At 43.2% G+C, this 14,213-nt stretch overlaps 1 protein-coding gene across 16 annotated transcripts in view; it reads left to right on the top strand.

Moving 5' to 3' along the window:
* TRERF1 (transcriptional regulating factor 1) overlaps positions 1-12,669 on the top strand; it is a 76,798-nt gene extending 64,129 nt beyond the window's left edge. For all 16 annotated transcript variants that reach the window (XM_083494118.1, XM_083494126.1, XM_083494125.1 and 13 more), the window contains 6 exons: positions 2,243-2,318; positions 2,670-2,758; positions 3,977-4,090; positions 4,451-4,648; positions 5,455-5,660; positions 7,692-12,669. In XM_083494118.1, coding sequence (XP_083350244.1) covers positions 2,243-2,318; positions 2,670-2,758; positions 3,977-4,090; positions 4,451-4,648; positions 5,455-5,660; positions 7,692-8,013 — 1,005 coding nt within the window. In that variant the 3' untranslated portion in view covers positions 8,014-12,669. The remainder of the gene's footprint in view (positions 1-2,242; positions 2,319-2,669; positions 2,759-3,976; positions 4,091-4,450; positions 4,649-5,454; positions 5,661-7,691) is intronic.
* Positions 12,670-14,213: the final 1,544 nt, after the last annotated feature.

Raw genomic sequence — 14,213 nt, 5'->3', positions numbered from 1 at the left:
ATGCAAAACCAGCATCAACTAAAATCACACAGAACATCCTGGGTCTAAGGCCCATTTAAAATGGTCAGAGAATGAGACAGGTGTATCTCGTGCAAAAGGTTGTTCCATTGGATGGGCTCTTCCATCCGTAACATGGGGATAATAAGACTGGCCTGCTCACAGGGCTGTTTTAAGGATTGCTGAGGTCCCAGCAAAGGAAGAATGGATACAGAAACTTATGGAATATGCAGAAATGGTGGAACTTACTGGGAAAATAAGAAACCAGGCAACGAACGTTTTATAAAAGAATGTTGTTGTTGTTTAGTCGTTTAGTCGTGTTTGACTCTTCGTGACCCCATGGACCAGAGCACGCCAGGCACTCCTGTCTCAAACTCATGTTGGTAGCTTCAAGAACACTGTCCAACCATCTTGTCCTCTGTCGTCCCCTTCTTCTTGTGCCCTCAATCTTTCCCAACATCAGGGTTTTTTCCAGGGAGTCTTCTCATGAGGTGGCCAAAGTATTGGAGCCTCAGCTTCACGATCTGTCCTTCCAGTGAGCACTCAGGGCTAATTTCCTTAAGAATGGATGTGTTTGATCTTCTTGCAGTCCATGGGACTCTCAAGAGTCTCCTCCAGCACCATAATTCAAAAGCATCAATTCTTCGGCGATCAGCCTTCTTTATGGTCCAGCTCTCGCTTCCATACATTACTACTGGGAAAACCGTGGCTTAAACTATACGGACCTTTGTTGGCAAGGTGATGTCTCTGCTTTTTAAGATGCTGTCTAGGTTTGCCATCGCCTTTCTCCCAAGTAGCAGGCGTCTTTTAATTTCGTGACTGCTGTCACCATCTGCAGTGATCATGGAGCCCAAGAAAGTAAAATCTCTCACTGCCTCCATTTCTTCCCCTTCTATTTGCCAGGAGGTGATGGGCCCAGTGGCCATGATCATTTTTTTGATGTTGAGCTTCAGACCATATTTTGCGCATTCCTCTTTCACCCTCATTAAAGGGTTCTTTAATTCCTCCTCACTTTCTGCTGTCAAGGGTGTGTCATCTGCATATCTGAGGTTGTTGATATTTCTTCCGGCGATCTTAATTCCGGCTTGGGATTCATCCAGCCCAGCCTTTCGCATGATGAATTCTGCATATAAATTAAATAAGCAGGGAGACAATATACAGCCTTGCCGTACTCCTTTCCCAATTTGGAACCAATCAGTTGTTCCATATCCAGTTCTAACTGTAGCTTCTTGTCCCCCGTAGAGATTTCTCAGGAGACAGATGAGGTGATCAGGCACTCCCATTTCTTTAAGAACTTGCCATAGTTTGCTGTGGTCGACACAGTCAAAGGCTTTTGCAGAGTCAATGAAGCAGAAGTAGATGTCTTTCTGGAACTCTCTAGCTTTCTCCATAATCCAGCGCATGTTTGCAATTTGGTCCCTGGTTCCTCTGCCCCTTTGAAATCCAGCTTGCACTTCTGGGAGTTCTCGGTCCACATACCGCTTAAGCCTGCCTTGTAGAATTTTAAGCATAACCTTGCTAGCATGTGAAATGAGTGCAATTGTGCGGTAGTTGGAGCATTCTTTGGCACTGCCCTTCTTTGGGATTGGGATGTAGACTGATCTTCTCCAATCTTCTGGCCACTGCTGAGTTTTCCAAATTTGCTGGCATATTGAGTGTAGCACCTTAACAGCATCATCGTTTAAAATTTTAAATAGTTCAGCTGGAATATCATCACTTCCACTGGCCTTGTTATTAGCAGTGCTTTCTAAGGCCCATTATAAAAGAATAGAGATGGTTTATTGAATATTTACAGATAAATTGTAAATAGATAAGAACATTGGCAGGATTATTGCAATAACCTGCAGTTTTATAAGAGTATATATTTAAAGCAGATGAATAAATGAGCAAATTAAGTTAATTTGGATATTCAGAATTTATCAAAAATAAATTTAAGGAACACCAGAAAGAGGGGGAAGGAAGTCAAATTTTGAAATGTTAAAATTGTATATTGTAAAATTATAGTGAAATGTATTAATCTGGAAAGCATAAATAAATTTTAAGAAAAAGGATTGCTGAGAAAATGTATAAGGAGCTCTTAGTGCATATAGAACAAATGGTATGTAAATATTATTATTTTAATACATTATTAAAAGAAGCAAAAGAGTCATAGCAATTAAGTGTCACATAGTCTTAAAAGAAGATAGAGTCATAATAATTAAGAACAAATTGTATACAATTCTGCTTGCCTCTTTTTGTCCTGCAGGTCGCTCTGGAGATGCTGCTTTTGTTGAAGCCAGCAAGAGCAAAATCGCATCCTCTGGCAGGTTATCACTATGCTGGTAAGTTCCTGAACGGATGAGTTAAAAGGATTGCCTAATAAAGGCTAGTTCTGTGTGTGAGTCCTTTGCTCGTGGAAGGAATGCAGCTGCCTAGTGTCACTGATGAAGTTCAGAGAAAATAGTTATTCCACTGACAGTATACATACACACCTACTTGCAGAAATCATAGAATCTTCGAACTGTAGAGTTGGAAGTGACCCCTGCAGTGCAGGAATCTCAACATGCGGTTCCCCATCCAATTTGAAACCATACCAGAACCTGCTTAGCTTCGCATATGTGACAGCAGTTTTGTTTTTGTACCATGGTGCAGGCACACCCCCACCTCGATTATTATCTGTCTGTTTCTTTCAGGTTCAGACCAGTGGACGCCCGTTGAAAGAAAGCTGTTCAGCAAAGCATTATACACATACGGCAAAGATTTTATTTTGGTACAGAAAATGGTAAGGCTTGTTGTCCTTGTTCTTGCTTTGTTGACATTCCTGATCTTGTGGTTTTCAGCCACTAAGTTAGTTTAATCATATGAAAGTAGAACATTATCAACATCCTCTCGTGTTGCTTTTATTTGCCACTTTCCTGCAAAAACCAGGCCCAAAGTGATTCACAACATAGCAAATGAACAATAAATATAATGACTGGAAAATATGAGTATCAATGAGTTTAAAAAGAAAAAGAGAGATCCACACAGCATTGTATAAAACAATGCAAAAAAGTGAAACAGATTTAGTATTTCCATTTAAGCAATAACGTCAACACACAGATAGAATAGTAGGGTGCAAAACATCGCCCTGTTCCACACAATGCACCTGTATCTAATTGTTTGGTTCCGAAACTCAGTCTCCATTCCAAGGACCCTAACCCCATCTCCCACACAGACGCTGCCTCCCTGGCTCTCACCCAGAGGGGCCTTATGCTCACCATTATCATGTGCTCTTACCCACATGGTGGACATTAACTTTCCTTCCACACTCTCCCACCAAGCACTGCTCATTCATCCAGGTTGGGGGGAATTCTTACGTTTTAGCTTATGAGAGACTCCTCTAAGCATTCAGTTTATTTTACTGTGTCTGTGATACCGAGCAAGAATTTGTTGCTGAAATTAGAGCGGGGGAGAGGGAATGTTGAAGGGTGGTTGGGGCAGAGAGCATCTGCACTGAAGTGGGGAGAACCCAAGTTCATATTCCCTACTCGGTAAATGAATCTCATTGGTGACATAGAGCCCAGCCCCTCCTCTCAGCCCAGCCCCTCTCCCAGTCATAGCTGTCCGCCTTCCCTTTTTTTGTGGGAAATTCCCTTATTCCAGCGCTGTTCCCCGCTGCTTCCTGCTGCTGTCCCGGATTGTTAGATATCCCGTAGACTGTCCCCAGGACAGGTGAGGCTGCTGATCCCTTATTTTCAAATCTGAAAATTGACAGCTATGCTCCCAGTCTAAACAGGACTGTCACCCAGTGCTCCATAATGGACTGGCAGGATAAAAATGAGCATGTGACTGGGAGCATAGGTAAAAATACTTCCATAAGATCTGTAGCCCAATTCATGCTTTCAAGCCTTCTTCCGCTCTTTGTGATCAAGACACGAGTGAGTGGTGTTTTTGGTGTTGCGCTGAACGCTACACAATCGTAGATCAATGTTGCAACATCTGAATTACTGTTTGGCTGTAGGTGAAGTCGAAGACGGTGGCCCAGTGTGTGGAATACTATTATACCTGGAAGAAAATCATGCATTTAGGACGAAAGCACAGAACACGCTTAGCAGAAGTGAAAAATGAATGCCTGGTAGGAGCCACCCTCATTTTTATTTTTCTATTTTGTGAACTTGTTCTCTCCAGATATTTATTTCTGACATTGCTCCAAGGTTCAGAAATTCCCTGGCATCTCCAGTTTAAAGGATCAGATAGCAAGGAATAGGAAAGACCTCTTACCTGGAGAGCCACTGCTAGCCAGAGTGCTCCAAGTTGGTGAAAGCAGCTTTTACCAGCTGTTCAACTTGATTTTTCAAGCTGGGAGGAGGTCAGCCAGCTAGGGGAAAGACTCCTCCCTCCTTCAGAGCTGAGAGAAGAGCTTTCCTGTCTCCCATTTATTTAAGGCATGCTTGCTCTCCACCCCACCTCCCCTAAAATCCCTTTTGAATTTCAGACTAGCGGCGAAGATGATGAATTAGAGGAAGAGGAGCAGGCAGAGGAGGACAAGAAGTCCGTCAAAGAAGAAGCCGAAATTCAGAATTCTCCTGAGCCGCCTTCAATTATTGCTGCTGAACCTATTAACCTGCCTTCCTTGCAAAGCCCCACACTTCCAGCGACCTCATATACATGTGAAATGCCAGACTGTGGAGCGGTAAGTGGACTTGGAAACATTTTAATTCTATGGTACAGCTGTGCTTGGAATGCTACGTCCAGTTCAGGTTGCCCCACCTCAGAAAGGGATATTGTAGAGCTGGAAAAAGGTCAGAAGAGGGCAACCCAAAACTGTCAGGGAGATGGATCAACTCGCCTATGATGAAAGGGTAAAACATTTGGGGAGGGCTTGTTGAAGTGGCTGACCGCTATCATAGGAAGAAAAAAGTTGGAGATCTCCCAAGTACACAAGAAAAGGTTTATTAAGCCCAACACATTTTGGAGAAAATCCTCCTCATTGAGCGCTCTAGGAACCAAGCTGCAGCTGTGCTTTACAGACTGGGTCACAAACTGTTATTCAAGAGTCCCCCCCGAAGAAGGATTTATTCCAAAACACATGAGGCCTGAGAAGTCTCTTCCTAGGTGCCTAGAGGTCTCTTCCCTTTTTCTTCCTTCCCCTTTCTGTTTAAGACGGTGGTCAAGAAAAAGAAAGTTGGGCTAGATGGAAGTTTTTAACTGGTCCAGCAGGATTCTCCTTATGTTTTTAAGCAAGCAACCAGAACAGGCCAGTGGCCAATCGTGGTGCAAAATCCAGTTGTCACAGTGGCCAACCAGTTGCCTGTGGGCAACTCTTGATTTCACTTCATTTTTGTGATTTAGAACTGTAGTGTTGCAAGGGACCACGAGGGCCATCTTGCCCAACCCCCCGCAATGCATGACTCTTTTGCCTAACATGGGCCTTGAACCCACAACCCTGAGATTAAGAGTCTCGGGCTCTACCAACTGAGCTATCCTTTTGCCCCCTAGATGTTCAACTCCAGACCAGCTCTGAATGGCCATGTTCGCATTCATGGTGGTACAAACCCTGTGACGAAAACCCGCGGTGGGAGCCACGGTGCGAAGCAGAAATCCAGCTCCCAGAATGATTACTCTGCCAAAAACTCCCCAGCTCACAGCACGACAAGTGGCGAGACAGACCCAACTACACTTTTCCCTTGCAAAGAATGTGGCAAGTGAGTAGATGTGGGAAACACAGAAAGAACTTCGTTGTTTCATCAGGGGAAATAAACTGAGAGTGGGGCTCCCTAGAATGGTAACTCCACTGTATAAACCAGGGGTAGGGAACCTTTGGCCCAGGTTCAAAATGTGCCCCATCAGGCCTCCCTGTCAGGCCCTTGGGATGTGCCTGAGGCCACACACCCTTCCCAGACCCACACCCCTGGCTGGTCCTGCTGGGATCCCTCCTTGGGTTACCTGCAGTGTTTTGATGCCTAAACAGAGGATGGTAAACTTCTTGATGTAGCCAATCCCAGGGTAGTACGCTGCCAGCACCAATCAGCTGATAGGCACTGACAGCAAGACCCCTTGGCTGCACCAGGGAGTTCTATGTCATCAGCGCAGCCCGGGGAACTAGATCTGAGCACTGGACTGGATCCCCATCTCCCCCACTTGCTGTAGACCAAGTTTGAGAAGCGGATGGAGCCACCTCTCCACCTCTGAAATGTGCACAGAGCTATGCAAGCTTCATCAATCGACTGGCTATTTCAAAGTAACGCGTGGCATGCAAGCCCTTTTGCAGGAACTGACAAGCAGGTGATGGTTGTTGCTTGCGAAGTACTTTGTATGGTGTACCACTGGACTATGAATCTATGGGTAGTCTGCATCATAGCGGCAGAAAATTGGCTGTGCTTGCAGGACGTCCCAGGTTCAAACCCCAGCATCTCCAGGGAGGGCTGGAAACATTCCCTGCCTGAATTACCAGAGAGCTGCTTCCAGCTAGTGTAGACAGTCCTGAGCTAGATGGACCAGTGGTCTGAATTGGTATAGAGCAGCTGTGTTTTGCAGGTACCTCTGATCAGCTGGTAAGTTATGCCTTTGACCCAGCCGCATCTTTTACCCGTCCCACACCTGGCATTGTATATAATGTCACGGGTTGGACAGACGTGTGCGTGGTGTGGCCAAAAGAACCTCACAGTCCAAATCTGGAGGCCTGGCAGGTCTGATGAAGACCAGATGGTTCCCTGCTGCTAATGCAACTGATCCGTGCAAGGCTTTGCTGTCAGTGCCCACCAGGACTTCTTGTAACAACCACTCTTTCAGCAGTGAGACCTGCTTGGCCCAAAGGATCCTGGAGAATGAGGGAACTGCTGTGTGAGGATGCATACCCTCTGTTGCTCATTATTTCAACCCAGAGTTCTTTTCTACAAAGGAACTTTTAGCAGCAAAGGGGCCTGGTCTGCCTCCATCCCTTGATGACTGGAGAGGTGTTGGGAGTGCAGAGGGCACATACCAGGGGGCACACATCCCTGGAGCCCAGTTCTCCCCTCGCCTTCCAGTATCCTTCCATTGGTAACAAGGCAGCCTCCTTCCGCCCTTGAGATGATCATTCAAGGGTTTAACTAACACCTTACGTTTGTTCTGGTTCCCTTCTTGTGAATGCTTGGAAACAGTCCTGGATTTAGGGCACTGTGGGCAGTTACCCCCAACAGGCAGCTGAGCTGACAGGGTGCAAAATAAGAGTAGTAATAATAATAGTAATACAGTGGTACCTCTGGTTGCGAACAGGATCCATTCCAGAGGCCCGTCACAACATGAAAAGAATGCAACCCGCAGCGGCGCATCTGCGCACGCGCGGGTTGCGATTCGCCGCTTCTGCGCATGCACGTGATGTCATTTTTCGCTTCTGCACGTGCGCGAGTGGCGAAACCTGGAAGTAACTCTTTCCGGTACTTCTGGGTCGCCGCAGGACGTAACCTGAAAGAACATAACATGAGGCAGACGTAACATGAGGTATGACTGTACTAGCACTACTGCTGCTGCTGCTACTACTACTAGCCAGATAGGCAGGATATAAATATAAATATAATAATAATTTTATTATATTGCCAAAGTCTGCCTGCTTGAAAATGCATTTATCTGTATATTCAACTAACACCTACACTTTCTGGATGTTCACAGTAGCACATATACTCAAAATAATTGTTTCTGAAATCTGCTCTCTCCGCATTCCTTTCTCTTCCTCTCTCTCCCCCCCTCAACACTAGGATGTTTTTCAAAATCAAAAGCCGGAATGCTCACATGAAAACACACCGGCAGCAGGAAGAGCAGCAGCGGCAGAAAGCCCAGAAGGCGGCTGTTGCAGCTGAAATGGCGGCTACGATTGCAAGGACCACGGGGCCCTCTGGGCATAGCTTGATACCCTTGGATCATTTGGACTTGATAAAGCAGGTTGAGGAAGCCGACGACCTCAGCAGCGATGTTGTTCAGGAATTGGGAGAGGTCATGGACGGTACTGAAGTGATAGACCCTGACCTCTTACTGGATGAAGAAGACACAGATTTGCTTCAGGATGATGTGGAGCTGTAGAGAGAAAAAAAGCCATTCTGTAAAATTATGGATGCCTGTTGGAATTATTTTCCTTCGGCTGGGAGGGTTAAGTGTTTACTTCCCTTTTATTTTAAACTATCTGAATAGTTTGAATGTTTTGTTTTTGTTTTGTTTTGTTTGTAACTCGGGGGTGGAGGAGGGTGGGATAAATCTGGTTATTGCTGTTGGTCCTTTTACTTTTTGCAACTATGATTGCAAAAAGATTCATATTTTCCCTCATTCGAAAGGTATTTTTTGTCAAATACCTTGCAAGCTAGTTGGTTCTGAGAAGTCTTATTTCCTTACTGTTTCCTTTCAGGCATTTACGTGACAAGTCCCCAAATTTATTTGCAACACCTCAGGGTTTTTGTTTTCCCTCCCACCACACCCCCTATACGAGTAGATTTTGGTTTCTTTTTCTTTTCAAGACGTATTTCATTTTGTGCCTTCAGCTCTGGCCTCAAAACATCTGCCACAACAAAGAATGCTGTCTCTGCAATAAACAGAAGCTGAGACTTGGATTGTTGGCATCTGAAAGTTTTGCTCTAACATGTCGCCGGGCCTGTTAGAGGGCCTCTCTGCTGATAGGACAAGTAGCTGTGGCAAGTTCTTTCCCATTACATGGAATGTTCTGTGGTGGATGGAGGCTTCCAAGATGCCTTCACATTTCCTTCTTAACAAGAAGACTGGCTTTGTAGAAATGGATGGGCTTGGCGGCCTATTCCGCTTTACTTTGACCCAGAAGAAATTTGGGCGGCCCTGAAACGAGCGAGAACAGCTAGATTAGCCCTCTGTGAATCTGCATTCACTTCCTTCTTTCCCTTTTATGAGGCAATCTGTTTCTTTGAGAAGGGCTCTACTTGCGTTGTGCACTTCAGAGCTCCCGGTTAAACAGGATTGAGGGAGGGATACAGTGAAATCAGAAGTCCACAGGCTTCACCATGGGAGATGCTGCTGAGGCAGATCTCAAAAGTCTTTTGACTGGAGACTACTGGCCTGGATACTTGGACATGGATGTGCATTCGTGATAGGAATGCACTGAAATATACCTCCATTTGCAAAAGTTTTATCACTTTTTTGTTTTAAAAAGGTTATCCTTGAGAGTATGCAGGGATTTATTATTGTTAATTATTATTATTATTTGCTGCCTAGAGGCAGTGGTACTTATCAAGACCTTTCCTCACAGAAAGAAGAGGGGGGAGATTTCCACTTTGCGGTAAAGCATGTTAAGATATTTCATCATGGCTAGAGGCCGTTTATGTATGTATGTAAGAAATAAATAAAAATTACATAGCTTGGCTGATAACGTTAGCATAAATATACACAGTGGGGTTTTATGCCTGCCAGCACTCTCTTATGGAGCCATAGGTTTGCTCTGGGAAGCAATAAAGCCCAGCAAACATTCAGCAGTTTGGGTCAGGGGGTGGCGAGTATGGAAACGCAATACATAAATAAATAAACACACACACACCTCTTCTATATGAAATTTTTATCAGGCCACAGCTTCCTCATTCCTGTTCAGGGAAGTCAGCATCTTCAACTTTGGAATGACTTGGCTAGGGAGCTTGCACCTTTTTCCTTCCCAGAGCTAGGAGTGGGATCATTCCCCAGGCCACGGGCTTCTTGTGCATCGCCTCTATTGCTTATAAAAGTTGCAAAGTATGATGGGAAAATAGACAGTTACTATATCTTACGTTTGCACCTAAGAGTCAAGACCAGAGCCCTAGAAAAAGTTAATAGTCAGAAACGTCTTTATTTTTCTCATTCAAAGCCAAACCGTTCATAGCCATGCTCCCACTTGGTTCAAAAGCTGCGCCAGTCATGGGTGACACTGGTGAGACATGGCTCTTGGATACCCCCAAATCAGATGAAGATTGACCCTCTTAAGCCAGGGCCGCTTTAGACAACTGAAATTGTCTCCACTTGGCACATTCCCCAGGCATTTCAGAAAAAAAGTAGCACCTGTCCCAGGTTGTTCCCAGTTTACACCCAATAGTTCTCCGTGGTGATTCAGGGTTGAAAATAAATGCGTTGCTTTGTTCACTTAAATTGCTGCCAGAAAACCATGGTCAGATACTAGTTTTCCACGCAGTTGCCTCTCCAGTTGGAATTGCATCCTCTGTGTGGCCGTGTCCCTGAGGATCTGCACGGAGACAATCTCCGAGAAGATGAACTGGCTTTCAGTATGAGCGGACCGATTTAATAATCATTGAAAGCATTTTGATAAATGCAGAGGAACTATTTGGGTGTTCCTTGCAAGCTACTCCTCTCTTTTCCCCAAGCTTTCTCCCTGAGAATCTGTTCTCATCAGGGAATAGCTAGTGTCACCCAGGTTGTCTTTGGAGAGTTGGATATGATTCTTCAGTGTGTCTGCCCATCTCAGTCAAGGGGTGTGATTTGCCTTCACCTGCTGCTGTCGCCCGACATAGCTGATGAAGAGAACTGGCAACTTGCACGCTGTGTGAGATGTTTCTCATATGACCAGCTGATCACAGACAGCCTTGCATGGTTGACCCTTTTCCAGGGGTTAGCTAATGTAGGGAGTTACGTGACACCTATAAGCATGCCTGCTCTCATATGAAATGTTTGCTGGCAAGTGTCATTTTTAGTGTTCTTAGCGAGATGCTGGTACCTGCATGTCTGAGCAGAATATTTTCTCTCTCTCGGTATTATTTTCAAAAGGAATGTAATGTCCCTCCCAGTTTTCATTGACTGGCATCTACTGGGACAGACCCTTAAGAATTCTCAAAAGTCAGGGATTGTGTATTTTCCATCTGTTATCTAATCGGATTCTGTTAACAGCTTGGCAGGGGACTGGCATAATGGTGGTGTTGTGTAGGTCAGTATCTGATCAGCTTACTGATTATTTGTTTTAGCCATTGGCCATAACAGTTACATGTGGGTGCAGTAAAAAAAATGCATCAAAAACAAAAAATAGAGGAGCATCATAAAACAAAATATATCCAGCCTATAGGCAACTAATTACACAAGCATCCAGATTTTTTTGTCAAAAGTTTTGTAGCAGCCAAGGCAAACATAGCCACAGTTCCAGAGATCTCTATCCTGTTTGCAATGGGAAAAATATTATTTCTGCTGATTTTACCAGTTGATATACTCCTTCAGTAGGCAAAGGAATCATTGTACCTTTAGGATAAAACAAGAACAAACTAAATAGGTACCGCAGACTGTCTTCTGTTGCTTCCTCATCACAAATGCAATAATGCTGTGGTATTGCCTGGCTAACACAGCAGAGGGCATCAGCTGAAATCTTACCAATGTGTATTCTTTCCTGTAGTGCAAATCTAGACCAATCAGTTTAACTAATTCATTTGCCATTTGCCATTAAAGTACGGTTACATGGACAAAGATTTCTTGCATTTCCAGTTTAACAGGGTAACACAGAATCTGAATGTAATACGCAGGAAAGACCAGCTGAGCTATTCTTTGAAACCAATTGGACAGTCCTAGGCAATCAGGTTGCAAGTGTTTGGAAGCCTATTGTGACATATGCATGATCTGTAACCAATAAATGAGGAGAGGAGGCTAATGCGTATATAACAATAGCTCCTTCCAAACAGATTCATTGGGTTTATATTTGACTATATGATGCAGCATTACACCAACAAGCCCATGTAACAAATGTCTGTTCTAGGTCAGGACTTGTTAAAACATGGAAGGTTTGGGGTGATACATATCCTTGTCAGCAAGCAATGATTTTTCCAATGTGAAATTGCAGTGTATAGGCCTTTCCTTCAGATTTATAACCACAAAGTTGTCCTTTAGCAGTAGTCTTACATCATACTGGAAGGTGTTACAGGGAAAATTGCCATCTTGTAAAAGTATTGTGGAGCAAATGATGTGGCTTAAAATAACCAAAGAGAATCTCAGAATAATTCTTGGAAGAAATATTGATCCTCGTTTAACTTCTAAACATAGGTTCTGTATTTCTAAGACAATTGCAGTGATAAATAACATCTAAATATGGTCAACATTTTGCTGGAAAATCTGATCTTTTATTTCCCTTTTTGTTAATGTTTCATGTTTATTGTGGTATAATTCCAGTAGAGAATTAGAGAAAAATTGTACATAACAAAGGAAAAAAATCTATTTTATGGGGGAGGAAATCTTATTTTCAGACATATTTAACTGCTGTTATATTGTTACAGAAAAGCTGTAAATAATTTCAGAGTTACAGTGTAGTGTAAAGAATGTTCTTTGGGGATAAAATAATAAACATTTTAATGTAGTTCTTTTTATTTTTGTAAAGAAAACTTTGCCTGTTACGGCTTAATTGCACCTGAACTGCATGTGGTTTAACTTCAGGGTGTAATTTTATTCAGGTTTGCACTAAAATGTTTAATTTCATACGATGATGTGCCATGGTGTTTTTTCTTTCTTTCTTTTCCCCCTTTCCTTTTTGTTTCTTTGTAGGGGGCATGAATCCCAGTTAGTTCATGAGAGCACTATGTACTATATAGAAATATTTCAGCTTTTTCTTAAATCGACAGAATATTGTATTTGTAAAATCAAAGGGATCCAACGTAACGCTGCCACAGAACAGTATTTTATACTTTTGATAAAATGTACTTTGCTGATTTTTTTCCCTTGTTCACGTGACAAAAGAGTTCTTTTAAATAAATTAATCTTCATTTGAAATATGTAGCATTTTTTAAAAGTTGGAATGTTTATCTGAGTTGCCTGTACAAAAATGGGCCCCCAAACTTAGAGGTAGTGCTCCGCTACATATGTGAGAAAGAATAGCCGTGTGCATAACTGCCACACTAACATTTCAATCATTTCCAGAGGAGTATCTGTGTTTGTCTCATGTCCCAAAAACAAGAGACTTGTGGCGCTATAAAGATTTGACACATTTATTGTGGCATGAAGTTTTGTGGGCTGTAGCCCACTTCATCAGATGCCTGAAGTTCATACTAAATTTGTTGACGGTTGCATCCAGCTAATGCTGTGGCCACATTTGAGCATTATTTAGTTGTTCATCTCCCTCCCCCCCACCCCAGCACACATTTGAATTAGAGCAGAGTAGTCCAAACCCATAGGTATTTGTGGAGCAACTTCAGTCTTTACTGGTCATCCAAGTAGGTGTTGCTTTATGTCTTTGACCTTGGGGGAAGGATGACAATCACTGTTGTTGCTGCTTTAAAAATAATACAGTGGTACCTCTGGTTACATACTTAATTCCTTCCAGAGGTCCGTTCTTAACCTGAAACTGTTCTTAACCTGAAGCACCACTTTAGCTAATGGGGCCTCCTGCTGCCGCCACACTGCCAGAGCACGATTTCTGTTCTCATCCTGAAGCAAAGTTCTTAACCCGAGGTACTATTTCTGGGTTAGCAGTTTGTAACCTGAAACGTATGTAACCTGAAACGTATGTAACCTGAGGTACCACTGTAATAATAATAATAATAATAATAATAATAATAATAATAATATAATGTGTCATTTGAGGGAAACATCGTGTTGACAACACAAATGCAAGGAGCTACAAACCATAGTGTGGTTCTGTGCAGATTAGACCTGCTGAAATTACCTGGCCTCCGTCATGTCCATTAATTTCAGTGGGTGTGACTAAAGCATACAACATTAATCAATGCTACAAAACTCATGTCTTTAGCAGCATTTTAAAGTACTATTTAACAATCCTGCTTGTGTGTACAAAAGGGTGGGGTGGGGGTGGTTTTGTTTGGTAAAGAAAATGTTTCTTTATTAAAGCCTTTATCAAAGCGGGGTTAAGTAGCAACTGTTCTGAAAGATGGAGATCATAATAAGCCGTAATAAACTTAACTCCACCCCAATCTGCAACCAGACAGAAGTTAAATCCTGGAGTACATTGCATAGCTGTACATATTCTTAGGCGCCAGGTAAAAACTTTCCTCTTCTCCCAGACCTTTGGCTAAATTTAAAAAATCTGTGGCCTTTTAAACTGGCAAGAGGGGGAGTTATTGTTTTGTTTATTGTGTTATGTGGTGGTGTGTGTTTATACAGTAAGCAGTCCTGTGATCCGCGAATGAAAGGTGGTATAGAAATTTAATGAATAGTAACAAATTCTTCAGCATCCCCATCTTCCCCTCCCTCCCAGCTCAGCATTGTAGCTAGAACAACCCAGATCTGCAGCGCAAGGTTGCTCTCGGAATGCCATTCATTTATGAACCACTGACTGTGCCGGTAGGGTTTTTGCGAGC

This window comes from Podarcis liolepis, assembly GCF_965112155.1.
Source record: "Podarcis liolepis genome assembly, chromosome: 3".
Taxonomy (NCBI): Eukaryota; Metazoa; Chordata; class Lepidosauria; order Squamata; family Lacertidae; genus Podarcis; species Podarcis liolepis.
Note: the sequence above shows the minus strand (reverse complement) of the source record. Positions and strands in the feature narration are given on the sequence as shown.